At 38.4% G+C, this 14,998-nt stretch overlaps 1 protein-coding gene across 5 annotated transcripts in view; it reads right to left on the bottom strand.

Annotated features, from left to right (window-relative positions):
- The window catches only part of LOC140480385 (triple functional domain protein), a 588,738-nt gene that overhangs the window by 144,826 nt on the left and 428,914 nt on the right, over positions 1 to 14,998 (bottom strand). For all 5 annotated transcript variants that reach the window (XM_072575178.1, XM_072575177.1, XM_072575174.1 and 2 more), the window contains exon 34: positions 9,396 to 9,639. In XM_072575178.1, the coding sequence (XP_072431279.1) occupies positions 9,396 to 9,639 (244 nt within the window). The remainder of the gene's footprint in view (positions 1 to 9,395; positions 9,640 to 14,998) is intronic.

Genomic DNA, 14,998 nt, shown 5'->3' with positions numbered 1-14,998 from the left:
CCTTTGTGAATACAGAACCAAATTATGTATTTAATTGGTTTTCCATCCCTTTGTTCCCCTTTATAACTTCCTATTTCTGACTGCAAGTGATCTACATTTGCCTTCACGATACATTTTTTCTTCACATACTTGCTGAGGCTTTTAAGATTAATATCTATGTTCCCTGTAAGACGAAGTTGTATCAAGTACCCATGAAGTTTAAGGCAGGAAGCTAGAATTGTAAAAATGATGGGAGGAAGACTGTGTGGGCCCTTTAAGAGATAAAGAGCTTGATGATTGAAAGCAGAAAATGTCTGCAAGCAGGTGCAGATTACTGACAGTTCTAAAACTGAAACAACTAACTATTAGCTGTGTGATTGGAAAACCTTCAGCTTGTTTTGATGCATTAGTGACGAGCTTGAAACAGCCAATTAATTCAAACCAAGCCCTCAGATACATAAAGTCTATCAAACTTAAATCTGATGAATTTGACTACAAAGTACTAATTTTATTGTAAACAAATTTATAGGTCATCAAGGGAATAAATGATGACCTATAAAGGGCATCAGGATGAGAGCAAACTGCCATCTCACTCTCACAGAATCTTCACACTTTCTACAAAAGCAACATCTATTGATAAAGGTACATGGGACTCTTAGATAATATTTCTGACACCAAAATTTGACGGAGAGAGGCGTTCAGAACAGAAGGAATTCCCAGGAGAACATCCCTGAACAAAGCAGAACATTCTGGAAGACACGTCTTATGTGGTCTTTGAAAGTCTGAGTTTTAATTTAGTTTTCTTATTACTTGGGTTTCATTGGAACAGCATAACAATAGAATTTATTTCAGTAAGGGAATAGTTAGTGATAAGGGGAGAATTGTTTGGTTTATGAGTAATTATGTTGATTTGTTCACTGTTAGAGTTAAATAAATAAATTGTTACTTGTTACTTACAAAGTGAGTAATAGGGATTCCTTTCATTTAATCACATTTAACAGATTACAAGGGGCAAGACGAGCTTCTCTGGGTGATTTAGGTTTAATTATTAGAAGGGAACTTCTACTCCCACCATAACAGATTGGGGACTCGTGTTTTGGTTTATAGCTGGGTGTTCAACCTTTCCCCTTTCATAACAGGTTTGGGCTTGAGTCTGGGATCTGGCTGGGTCATGTGCAGAATCTGGACGGATTTGAACAGATTTAAACAGACTTGGGGATTGGTGTCCTAGATCTTAAAATAAAACTTAGGTGAGAAAAATCTGTTTAATTTCAGTTACTTAGAATCGTAGAATCCCCACAGTGTGTACTTGTGGTTGGTTAAATCAAAAGTGGGGGATATGGCTCTTCACATTGCTAAAGAGGTCCTGGCATTTGAACATGTTTCCCAAATTTGCCAAGGGAATTTAGAAAGACAGAGGAAGGATATAGCTTTAGAATTTAGCATTAGACTTTCAAAGACCACATAGGACGTGTCTTCCAGAATGTCCTGCTATCTTTCCAGTCATAAACGCCTTTGTTCTGCTTTGTTCAGGGATGTTCTCCTGGGAATTCCTTCTGTTCTGAACGCCTCTCTCCGTCAAATTTTGGTGTCAGAAATATTATCTAAGAGTCCCATGTACCTTTATCAATAGATGTTGCTTTTGTAGAAAGCGTGAAGATTCTGTGAGAGTGAGATGGCAGTTTGCTCTCATCCTGATGCCCTTTATAGGTCATCATTTATTCCCTTGAAGACCTATAAATTTGTTTACAATAAAATTAGTTCTTTGTAGTCAAATGTTTAGAATTAGCAGACAGGCTAAATTTCAGTTTAACTAGGGATAACAGGAAAGCTTAAATTGGAACAGATATGATCAAGTATTTAGGTATATCAGAGAACCAGTCAAGTGCAGTGGAGTAAAAAAATTTGATTGCAAATGAGACAACTGGAATTACATAATGAAAGGAAGGTGAGTGAGTTTGAATTACGGTTACAAGCAGTGGAAAGGGAAAAAGGAAATGGAAAGAAGATTTCAAGCAGAGCAAAAAGAAAAAGAGAGAAAAAAGGGGAAAGAATGTTTGAATTGAAAAAGGTGAACTTGGAACAAAAAGACTTTGAATGCAGAAGGAAAAGTACAAGATAGAAGTAAGGATGAGCAAACTCATCACAGCCAACAGCCTAGTAGGGTTATATACAAATATGTCAAAACATTACCAAAATTTGACGAAAAGGCCATTGTCATTTCCTTTGAGAAACTGGCTAGGCAGATAGATTGGCCAGAGACTGTGTGGGTAATGTTAATTCAGACCAAGTGTGTGGGCAGGGCTAGCAGTGCTGTCAGATGAGGTGTCAAGAGATTATGAAGATGTCAAACAGGCTGTTTTGAGTGTTTACGAATACAGACAGTGGTTCACATAAACAAGGAAACAAGTCAGACTTGTGTTGAGTTTAAAATGGCTGAGAGCATTAAAGATAGACAAGACATAGGAGAATCTTAGATTATTCTGAAGGAGTTTAAAACCTCACTTCCAGAAATGATAAGAACTCATTGAGGAACAGGAAGTTCAAACAGCGAGAAGAGCTGCAGAGATGGCTGATGAATATGCATTAGTGCACAAATCGAAGTTTAGCTTCCAACAGCAATTTCATTCTTTGAGGGATAGAAACTGGGAAAAACTGAGATCCTGCAATGAAAATGTAAATGTAAGTAATACTGGGAACAGTTTACCACCGATGAAAAAAGAAACCCAAGAGGGTGAAAAGGAGGTGAAAGTTTAATTCAGATAAATGTGAGGTGCTGCATTTAGGAAAAGTAAATCTTAACAGGACTTTATACATTTAACGGTAAGGTCCTAGGGAGTGTTGCTGAACAAAGAGACCTTGGAGTGCAGGTTCATGGTTCCTTGAAAAGTAGAAGCACAGGTAGGTAAGATAGCGAAGGTGGTGTTTGGTATGCTTTCCTTTATTGGTCAGTGTATTGAGTACAGGAGTTGGGAGGTCATGTTGCGGCTGTTCAGGACATTGGTTAGCCCACTTTTGGAATATTGCGTGCAATTCTGGTCTCCTTCCTACCAGAAGGATGTTGTGAAACTTGAAATGATTCAGAAAAGATTTACAAGGATGTTGCCAGGGTTGGAGGATTTGAGCTATAGAGAGAGGTTGAATGGGCTAGGGCTGTTTTCCCTGGAGCACCAGAGGCTGAGGGTTGACCTTATAGAGGTTTATAAAATCATGAGGGACATGTATAGGATAAGTAGACAAAGTCTCTTCCCTGGGGTGAAGGAATGCATAACTAGAGGGCATAGGTTTTGGGTGAGAGGGGAATGATATAAAAGAAACCTAAGGGGCAATATTTCCATGCAGAGGGTGGTGCATATATGGAATGAGCTGCCAGAGGAAGTGGTGGAGGCTGGTACAACTGCAACATTTAAAAGGCATCTGGATGGGTGTATGAATAGGAAGGGTTTGGAGGGATATGGGCCAAGTGCTGGCAGGTGGGACGAGCTTGGGTTGGGATATCTAGTTGGCATTGACGAGTTGGACTAAAGGGTCTGTTTCCATGCTGCACATCTCTATGCCTGTATGACTGTAAGTGAACTGTGACTTAATGACAGGATACCGGCCTCTCTGGAGTAGTTTCAGTGACAATGAGTGAAAAGCACATTCCTAAAGAAATTCACTCGTAACAGTTGTCTTTGAGTTCGAGACAGCATTTCTGGCTTCATGTCATGACTTTGGAAGCTTGACTTGTTTGGTCCTGCTGTCAAAGTATGGGCCCAATATGTGGAAAGAATGCATTATGTTTTCAGGGAAGATGAAAAACAACAAGTAATTCTCCTGACAGCTTATGAGGCTGTAGCTTTTTCAGTTATTAGAAGCCTAACTTTCCCTGAGGCTCTAGATTCCAAAATGTTTCAAGACTTGATGGATTTAATTAAGGAGTATTATAGCCCCAAGCCTCCTCTAATTCTAAGACGCTATTAGTTTTACTCAGCAATTCGAAAACCAGGGGAATCCATATCAGGATTTTTGATGAGGTTAAGATGACTGGCAGAGGCATATGAACCCTTTCAAGTTTCACAACACCTTTCCGATAGGAAGGAGACCAGAATTGCATGCAATATTCCAACAGTGGTTTAACCAATGTCCTGTACAGCCACAACATGACCCCCCAACTCCTGTACTCAACACTCTGACTAATAAAGGAAAGCATACCAACTGCCATCTTCACTATCCTATCTAGCTGAGACTCCACTTTCAAGGAGCTATGAACCTGCACTCCAAGGTCTCTTTGTTCAGCAACACTCCCTAGGACCTTACCATTAAATGTATAAGTCCTGTTAAGATTTATTTTTCCTAAATGCAGCACCTCATATTTATCTGAATTAAACTCTATCTGCCACTCTTCAGCCCATTGGCACATCTGATCAAGATCCCGTTGTAATCTGAGGTAACCCTCTTCGCTGTCCACTACACCTCCAATTTTGGTGTCATCTGCAAACTTACTAACTATGCCTGTTAAGCTCACATCCAAATCATTTATATAAAGAACAAAACGTCACTACAACACCGATCTTTATGGCACTCCACTGGTCACAGGGCTCCCATTTGAAAAACAACCCTCCACCACCACCCTCTGTCTTCTACCTTTAAGCTAGGTCTGTATCCAAATGACTAGTTCTCCCTGTATTCCATGAGATCTAACCTTGCTAACTAGTCTTCCATGGGGAACCTTGTCGAGCGCCTTACTGAAGTCCATATAGATCATGTCCACGACTCTGCCCTCACCAATCATCTTTGTTACTTCTTCAAAAAACTCAATCAAGTTTATTAAACATGATTTCCCACGCACAAAGCCATGTTGACTATCCCTAATCAATTCTTGCCTTTCCAAATACATGTCCATCCTATCCCTCAGGATTCCCTCTAACACCTTACCCACCACTGACGTCAGGCTCACTAGTCTATAGTTCCCTGGCTTGTCCTTACCACCTTTCTTAAACAGTGGCAACCTCCAGTCTTCCGGCACCTCACCTGTGACTATCGATGATACAAATATCTCAGTAAGAGGCCGAACTATCTTACACATGGAAAGTCCAGCTTCCTCAGATCCAGCTGTCAGAGTGACCAGAACCTCTGACAATCCTGTTTATGCGTCTATCAGACAGGGATCCCTGATTGGACCAGATTAACATCCCCCATGAAGGAACTCATTTTTTTATGAGATTCATCTGGATGACCTCATTACAATCACTGTAATATAGTTCTTTTGAGAAAGCTTGTGGAGTACAATTCAAAAATTTTAAGAAAGCAAAGAGTTCTGAGGCTGAATAATAAGGCTGTCAATAGCTTAAGTAGACTCTGAATAAGCATTTTCAGATTTTTCTGGCAAAAACCTTCCCAAACTATTGAAAATCATAGACTTGTAAACATCAATGGCTCTAGGGAATTGGACCCTAGTTCTTTATATTTCAAAGAACTTCAAAACTGCCCACAAGGGAAAATACAACATTAGCCAGAGCTTTTAATGGTCAATCTCTGGATTTGACATTTTCAGTTCTGACTCAGCCCAACCGTGAAAATATCCTCTTGGGCCATATACAAAATATAAACATTGTTAAAAACAACATACTGTGTTAAATGGACTGCATGATCCTCCCTTTGGGAATTATTTCATTCTTCAGTCTCTTACAGTTCACTTGATTTTTGTGGTCCTTTCCTTTGACCACTTTATTTTCCAGTTATCTTCCCATTCATAATCATTATCATGTTACCTGATTCTGGGGTCAAGGTAAACTCTTGTTCAGGTCAAAACGTTCGTTCAGGAAATAAAAATGCCAAAAGAACGGTGAATTTTCTATCAGCTTAAAGTTTGAAGAAAAGATTAATATTATATTTTGTGTTGAAAAGATATAACCATACATCAAACTGCTCTGTGGTTAATTTAAAAACTGAATATATTGGGAAGTTGAATTAAATGCTTTGACATTCAGTCCAATGTACTGGGTAAAGTATCAATGCATACAGATACACAGAGAACATAAGTTTTGTAGCTACACCAATGCAAATACAAGTTGCTGTTCTACTTGTTGGGAGAATATTTCATAAATCCTTTAACTCATAGGCAACTGAATAATTTACTTAAATTTCTATAGGAATGACAAAACTCCATCCATTTCTATTTTTAAAAAATTACCAGTTTGGATCTGTTCATTGCCAGTGGTTTAAGCTTCACTGACTGAGGCAATAGTCTGCAACAGTACAGTCAAAATGCTTAAAAACTACTTGATGTAATAAAACTTGGCAAAACTAGTATTTTGAATGGGGACAGGGGAGAAGGTGAAGAACTATTATAATTAGCTTCTACCTATTTCTGCAAGGATGCTGGAGAAGCAGAACGAATAATCATAGCAAAGAATATATTCTAGGAGTTTCTGCGATTGAATAATGGCAGACATGGTCAAGAAATTCCAGAATTCAAGACCACTGCTTCAAAGAAGCACTAAACCGCCCAAATAAATTGTCAAACACCACATAATTCCCTTTACGGATGTGTAAATAACAGTTGAATTAACATAATTAATAGGCTTTGTAGACCAGCACAGCATTTGCAAAGAAATAACACTGCAACACTGAGTTAACAAACCATCTAACGGACTACACAATAAAATCCTTGTTTTAAATTGACTTTAAAGCAAAATAATCTATTTGAAGGGTTCAAATGATATCTGCACCTTATGGCAATTGTATCACATCTTATAATATATATCAAGCTATAGGGTCTTGATGACAAATTAAAATTTTAATCTCAATCTGTTCAATTTGAGTGCTGTATTTTCTGGATAACATACTCTAAAGCATCAGAACATTTCCATAATGTTAGTTAACTTAATGGTCACTTATTATTTCTAAAAACTCTATCATTAATCACTATTATAAATATGTTTAACTTATCATACATCATTACACTAAAACATGCAATGCCGTTTGAATTTAGTTATCAACTCCCCATCAGCCACTCGCTATGGTTCAGTACTCCACTGAAGAGCTACTACCAAATGGGTCCTACTCTATGGGAGTAGTCTGAAGTCTTGCAATGAAATAGCCAAAGGCAGGACTGTAACACGGAGGTTTGCTATCTAATCCTCCAAACTTGGGTCACAAAAATTCCTCAACACAGGAATGCGGCGGGAATCCTGGAACTGGGTTCCACTTGCCATTTTAAAATTTCTCCCACTTCTTGACTGTCATAGTGCAGGAGGGAGATTTTTGGGACATTGGGATCGGTTCTGGGGGAGATGGACTATTACAAATTGGACAGTCTACACCTGGGCCGGACTGGAACCAATATCCTTGGAGGTGTTTTTGCTAATGCTGTTGGGAGAGGGTTTAAACTTATGTGGCAGGGGGATAGGAACCAAATGAGGAGGTTAGTGCACAGGAAGGAGGTAGTAACTAAAGCCTGTAAGGAACGAGATAATGAAGTTAGCGTGACTAAGGGGAAACGTAGGCAGAGAACACAAAGAGACTGGTGGTCTGAGGTGCATTTGTTTTAATGCAAAGAAGTGTAGTAGGTAAGGCAGATGAATTTAGGGCTTGGATTAGTACCTCGGAGTATGATGCTATTGCTATTACTGAGATGTGATTGAGGGAAGGGCATAATTGGCAACTAAATATCCCAGGGTATCGATAGTTCAGGCGGGATAGAGAGAGAGGTAAAAGGGGTGCAGGAGTTGTCCTATTGGTCAGAGAGGATATCACAGCTGTGCTGAAGGAGGACAGTATGAAGGACTCGAGCAGTGAGGCAATATGGGCAGAACTCATAAAAAGGGTGCTGTAACAATGTTGGGGCTGTACTACAGGCCTCCCAACAGTGAACATGAGATAGAGGTACAAATATGTAAACAGATTATAGAAAAATGTGGGAGCAACAGGGTGGTGGTGATAGAAGATTTTAATTGTTCCAACATTGACTGGGATTCACTTAGTGTTAGATGTCTAGATGGAGCAGAATTTGTAAGGGGCATCCAGGAAGGTTTTGCAGAGCAGTTCGTAAATACTCCAACTCGGGAAGGGGCTATACTAGACCTGGTCTTGGGGAATGAGCCTGACCAGGTGGTTGAAGTTTCAGCAGGGTATTACTTTGGGAATAGAGATCACAATTCTGTACGTTTTAGAATTCTCACGGACAAATACTCCAACTCGGGAAGTGTTGGGTATTCTAAAAGGCATTAAGGTGGACAAGTCCCCAGGTCTGGATGGAATCTATCCTGGTTTACTGAGGGAAGTGAGAGAGGAAATAGCTGGGCCTTTAACAGATATCTTTGCAGCATCCTTGAACATGGGTGAAGTCCCACAGGACTGGAGAATTGCTCATGTCCCCTTGTTTAAGAAGGGTAGCAGGGATAATCCAGGTAATTATAGACCAGTGAGCTTGATGTCAGTGGTAGGGAAGCTGTTGGAGAAGATAGTGAGGGATAGAATCTACTTATATTTGGAAAAAAATGTGCTTATCAATGATAGGCAGAATACTTTGGTGCAGCGAAGGTCATGTCTTACCAACTTAATAGAATATTTTGAGTACATGACAAAGTTGATTGATGAGGGTAGGACTGTAGATGTCATATACATGGACTCAGTAAGGCATTTTGAAAGCGGTCTACAAAATCATGGGAGGTACATAGGGTAGATAGCAAGAAGCTTTTTCCCAGAGTGGGGGGTCACGAGTTCAAGGTGAGAGGGGAAAGGTTAAAGGTAAATATGCATGGAAAGTTCTTTATGCAGAGCGTGGTGGGTGCTTGGAATGCACTGCCAGCGAAGGTGGTACAGATAGGCACTATAGCAGCATTTAAGATATATCTAGATAGATGCATGAATGGGCCGGGAATAGAGGGATAAGGATCCATAGAAAATAGGTAACAAGGTTTCGATAGAGGATCTGGATCAGCGCAGGCTTGGAGGGCCGAAGGGCCTGTTACTGTGCTGTAATTTTCCTTGTTTTTTCCTCAGATAAAGGCATGGAAATCTGGCTTTATAAATGTGGTTAATTGGGTTCAACTAAAAATCAAAACAAACAAGCATTGAACAAAATTATTATTTGTTGTCGAGCTTACTGACTTCAAACCAGCTCAGCTTGATTGATCAGATTCTGCAGGAGCAAAATACTGCAGGTGCTGGAAACTGTACTGAAAACAACAAATGCTGGAGATCACAGTAGCTCAGGCAACATCCATGGAGAGTGAACAAGGTAATGTTTCAAGTCCAGCTCTGATGAAGAGTCATCTGAACTCAAAATATTAGCTTGCTCTCAGTCCATGGGTGCTGCTCGACCCGTTGTGATCTCCAGCATTTGTTAATCAGATTCTGCACTGTTTTCTTCCAAAGTAATTAATCAAAGATAACCATAATGTAAGATGTACCATAATTAATTATCTTACCTTTATGATTGAAAATGCCCTCCATTTCCATACTGCTCCGTGAATGTGCAATACATAGAACACTGCTGGGAACAACTCCTTCTGCAGCGGGGGATCGATCAGTTGTCCGGACCAGGCACCATTCTGGCTTATCATGAGGCCTCTCTAAAACTTCCACTGTTTGACCCCGGCGAATGCTCAGTTCATTGCTATTGGTTGCTGAGAAGTCATGGATGACGACTGTTAACTCGCACCCACCAGATAGCTATGAAAGAAAAAAACACAAAAATGATGCAATATACTGATAGTAACAAAAATAAAACCTACCAAATCTCCAAAATGCTAGTTCAATCAAAGTTTAACTCAAAAAATCAGATGCGAGTCCGTTTTATACATTTCTCCTAGTGGATCTTGTCAAAGTAGAATTTAAGCTGAAGAGGAAATTAGCCAGTCAACACAATGATGTCAGGTATGCAGAAACTGGGCCTCGGTGGAGTTATGTCATGGGTAAGTGGCAATGCCACATTAACATTTCCTTGACTACAACAGTGACTATGCTTCATTACTGTAAAGTGCACTGGCATGCCCTGAGGTCATGAAAGGGAATATATAAATGCAATTTGTTTTATTCTTCATTCATTCACTGACATTTAATTTACACAAGTTATTTGCTCTCTTTGGGTCAGTCATCATTTTAAGGTGTCAGCATTGGCTCAGAGGTAGATCTGTTGCAAATGTGAGAGAACACTGTAGATTCAAGTCCCTCTCTAGACACCTTGCTGACTCAGTGTATCACTGAGAGAGTGCTGTAACATCAGGAGATGAATATGAATTTTATACTATCTCAGTGAATACAAAAGAATCCATGACACAATTCAAACAATAGTTGAGTTCTCCTTGTCAATATTTATTTTTCATCCAATGTCTCTAAGAGAGATGGCCTCAACACTATTCCATTACTGGTTGATGGACCTCATTGTCTATGTTTTTTACATAATGTGACAGAGTTCAAGACAAACTTTGTTCAGACAGGAATAAGAATGTGGAATTTAATAATACATGGATTAAGGTAATAAATTTTAGGGGCAGTTAGATAATTTCATGATTGATAAATATGCTCATAGAGTGAGATAGATTATACATGGAGTATAAACACAGGCAGAAAGCTTTAAGGCCAAAGAAAACCTGCAAATTTCAAGTTGTGAATGGTGTTGTATTAAGAAAGGTTTATCAAAAATCTCTCCGTCACCACCCATTTAAACTCCCCTCCCACTCCCTCTCTGAAATGTCTATCCTTGGTCTCCTTCATTGCCACAGTGAATCAGATCGCAAACAACACCTCATCTTCTGTCTGGGCGGCCAAAAGCCCGGAGGATTCAACACTGAGTTCTCTAATTTCAAATAACCTTCCCACCTATCCCTCGACTCCCTTTCCAATCCTGCCATCTCCCTTCCATCCCTCCCAGCGACCCCTCCTTCCAGTTACCAACCGGATTTATTCCTCTTATCAACCTACCAGGTCGTACCTACCACCTGTATTCACCTCTCACCAGCTGATCACTCCGCCCCTCTCACCACCCATAACCCTCCCTCCTCTATCTATAATTCCCCCTACCCCCAACTCCATTCCTGAAAGAAGATTATACTTGAAATGTCTGACTTCCCCACCTCCTGATGCTGCCTGACTTTGCTGAGCTCATCCAGCCTCCTGTGCATCTACTTTAGATTCCTGTAGTTTGTTTTTGTCTCTAACCATACTTTGTCACTTTAGGTAGATGATTTATCTAACTTGTAAATAATTGAGGTTCCAGCATTGATCCCAGTAGCACACCACTCATTACATCTTGCCAACGTGCCCACTTGCATCTATTCTGCTTTCTGTTAGCTAGCCAATCTTCTATCCATGTCAGTATACTACTCTTTACAAAAGTAAGTTCCCTATTTCAAAAATAACACTTGATGCACCATCTTATCAAATGCTTTCCGGAAATCTAAATACAGTAATCCACCTTGTTCCCTTTTATTCACCGCATGTGTTATCTCCTCAAAGAACTCTAATAGATTGATAAAACATGTTGACCCTTTCATGAAACCAAATTGACTTTACCTGATTGTCTTGAACTTATTCAAATATCCTAATGTAAGTATTTCAATATTAGCTTCTAACATTTTCATAATGGCAGATGCTAAGCTGGTTTGTAGCTTTCTGCTTTGTCTCACATCCTTTTTGATTAGAAGAATTACGTTTGCTAACTTTCAATCTAATGGGAAAATTGAGAAATTGGAAAATTAAAACTACTGCATCAACTATTTCACTACCGACTTCTCTTAAGAGCCTAGGATGAAGTCCAGACAGACTTGTCAGCCGAAAACTCCAACCATTTATGCAAATAGCATTTCTCGGATAATTGTAATTTTCTGGTGTTACTCAATAACCTCCATTTTCACATTTGTCACTGCTCCTGGAATTTTACATGTATCTTTTACAGTAAAAAACAATGGACAACACCTTTTTTTAGTTGAATTCTCTAGTTTAAACAGGAACACTGCTCCATGTGTTTATTCTGTTCATCTTCAAATGTTTATAGAAGCTCTAGCCATATCTTTGGAATAATAGTTAGCTTGCTTGTGTACTCTATTTTTTTTCTGCATTAATATTTCAGTCATGCTTTGCTTTTTTTCATACTTTTTGTCCAATCTTCTGACCTGTCACCCGTCTGTGCACAATCATATGCTTTTTCTTCATTTCTAGTTAGCCACATATGGCGTACCCATCCCTTGGATAATTTCTTACTCGTTGAAATGCATCTATTCTGTATATTGTAAAATATCTCTTAAATGTTTGCCACTGCATCTCTATAGACCGATCTTTTAACCATAATTTGCCACTTAAACAATTTGCGAAAGGCCAATTAAAAGTTAATTGCTTTTTATGATTTTATTCATAAATAGTAAATGAATGCACATAATCAAGTTTCACTTCAACCAAAATCTCAATAATTATACTAATAAAAAAAGCCAAACTATCACTAATTATGGGTTTGCTTAGCTTTTCCTGGTCACCCTTTTCAAATCTGATCAACTCTGTGCTTTAGGTAAGTGGCATTCCGCTTACATGGCTGGAATTGCCTTTATAGTTCAGCTGGGTGACTAATACATGCGTCCTATGATCCTCAACCTCACAATCAGAGACAGCTTGACACCTTAACCATGAAATAACAAACCAGTTTACCCACCTATAAAGCTGGATACATATCCTACATATCTGAAACCTAAATTTCTCCATAAAAGAAACAGTTTTAAAAATGTGTGTAAAACATGACACGACCATCAGTTTTTGTCAAGAGTACAACACAAACTGTAATTGTGGTTGTTTATGAACATGTTAGGAACCACAATCTCTCTGGTGCTTACATTTTTCAAATTTAGTGTATGAAAGATGTAGGGTTTCAAACATGAACATAATCGGGATGACTAATCAATTCGAAGCATGAATTTCAGGGATTGAAAGCTATTTTCAGCAATATATTTATAATGATACAGCAATACCTAATAAATCATGCTGCCAATTTTCGGCAATTCAATTGCCCCTTTACAAGCTACTAATCAACCAGATCACAAAAATTATAATGGTCGCAACATTTTTATACATAGAAAGATATTAGATGCAACAAAAGAGGCTTATAAAATCATAAGGGATATCAACAGAGTTAATGGTCTTTTCCTAGATAGAGGCTTTAAAGACTGGGGGCATTTTGTATAGTGAGAGGAGAGTGATTTAAAAAATACATGAGGAGCAATTTCTTTACAGAGAGGGTGGAATTAACTTCCTGACAAAGTGGTGGATGTGGGTACAATTGCAATGTTTAAAGTGTATTCGGATAAGTACATGAATAGGAAAGGTTTGGAGGAATATGGGCCAGGAGCAGGCAGGTGAGATTAGTTTTGTTTCAGATTATGTTCAGCATGGACTGATTGCATCGAAGAGTCATGCTATATGGCTCTAAAAGTAGAAAGAATCACTGGACACAAAACATTAAATCTGATTTCTCTCCACACATGCTGCCAGACTTGTTGAGTTTTTCCAACAATTTCCATTTTTGTTTGATTTCTAGCATCTGCATTCTCTTGGTAAAGTACTAAATGTACTGGCATAGATTTCATCTTTTTTTAATAACAAGCAACATTATTGCATATTAAAACCTTAAAAAAATGAAAAGGAACATCCTCAATGGAATAAGCCTAAGCACTTTATTTTCACATTTGAAACAAGACTGAAGAATGGTGACAGATTTCTAAGTGACGTTTCAATAACCAGACAAAGATCCAGTTACATTATTAATAAAGAGAAAACATATTCCTGGAGCTTCTACCTAGTACAGGTGATTCTGAGATGTGGCAATTTCACCAGTAGCTACTTAAAATTGCAAATAAGATGCACTAGCTAGAAATTAAGTCGAAAAAACTGACATTTAGACACTTAACACGTTTGTTGCTATAGCAGCAATGAAGAACAGTATGTGGACAAATTAGTACGAACAAAGGAAATCCATACTAGAACACTACAAGTTTAACTTGTTTTTTGCTATTATTTCAAAAATTAAACACTAAAACATTGGTATTAGAATGATCAAATGGTGTGCAGACTAAAGCAAGTGAGAAAAAGGAGGAATTACATGAGTTTCACATATTATTACAAAATCAGAACACTGGATTTTTTTGCATGCAGTGACAGATTATACATGCTATTTGCATAATCTAAAATACTGCATTACCAATGTACACAAAATGCTTTGCTAGATTTACCTCCATATACATAAGGCCCACAATTCATGGCCATACAGAAATGTACATAAAGTCAAAATTAGTGAGAATTTTAAAATGTGGAAGGGAAATAAGAATGGATGACAAGGTTATTGAATATTGCTGACTTTGTAAAACTTAATCTCTATTTAGGATATTGCATTTGAATACAGCCATGAACTGTAGACTTTATGTACACGGGTAAACCTTGCAAAGCATTTCACATGCACTGGATCTGCAATATTCTATTTTAAGCTAATGGTATACAAAATCTGTTACTGCATTAAAGTCAATCTGTGTTTCAAAAAAAAAGATTATGGGACTGATTAGATAGCCGAGGGAATTTAATACATGCTGCGCTTTTAGATGTTCAAAAGGTGTTTGGTAAAATACCTGACTCATGGTTTCTTACACTACATAGCTTAATTTTATGTTAGAGAAGCCTTTGCAGCACACAAAGACAATGAATTTGCAGATAGGAAGTGAAGGGTTAGGTGACATATCCCACCAGTCAACAGCATTAACAAGCTGCCTCTAATGTAGGAACATATTGCAGACAATCAGACAAAAACTAATGAAGCCAGAGAAAGGTACATTAGAAGTGGTGATCAGCAATTTTGTTAAATAAGAAGCTTTCAAAAGTGTACAGGTTTAAAATGAGAACTTCAAGTTTTGGGAACTTAAACAGCTGCCGATGGTGAAACAAAGGAAGTAAGGACTAGTTAGGATGCAGGGTTTGAAGGAATGCAGAGTTATTAGAGAGTTGTAAGGTTGTATATCAGAGAGATACGGAGGGGAAAGGTTACAAGGGATTTTAATAC

Source organism: Chiloscyllium punctatum, chromosome 8, assembly GCF_047496795.1.
Source record: "Chiloscyllium punctatum isolate Juve2018m chromosome 8, sChiPun1.3, whole genome shotgun sequence".
NCBI classification, from domain to species: Eukaryota; Metazoa; Chordata; class Chondrichthyes; order Orectolobiformes; family Hemiscylliidae; genus Chiloscyllium; species Chiloscyllium punctatum.
This window is presented reverse-complemented; position numbering and strand designations above follow the sequence as displayed.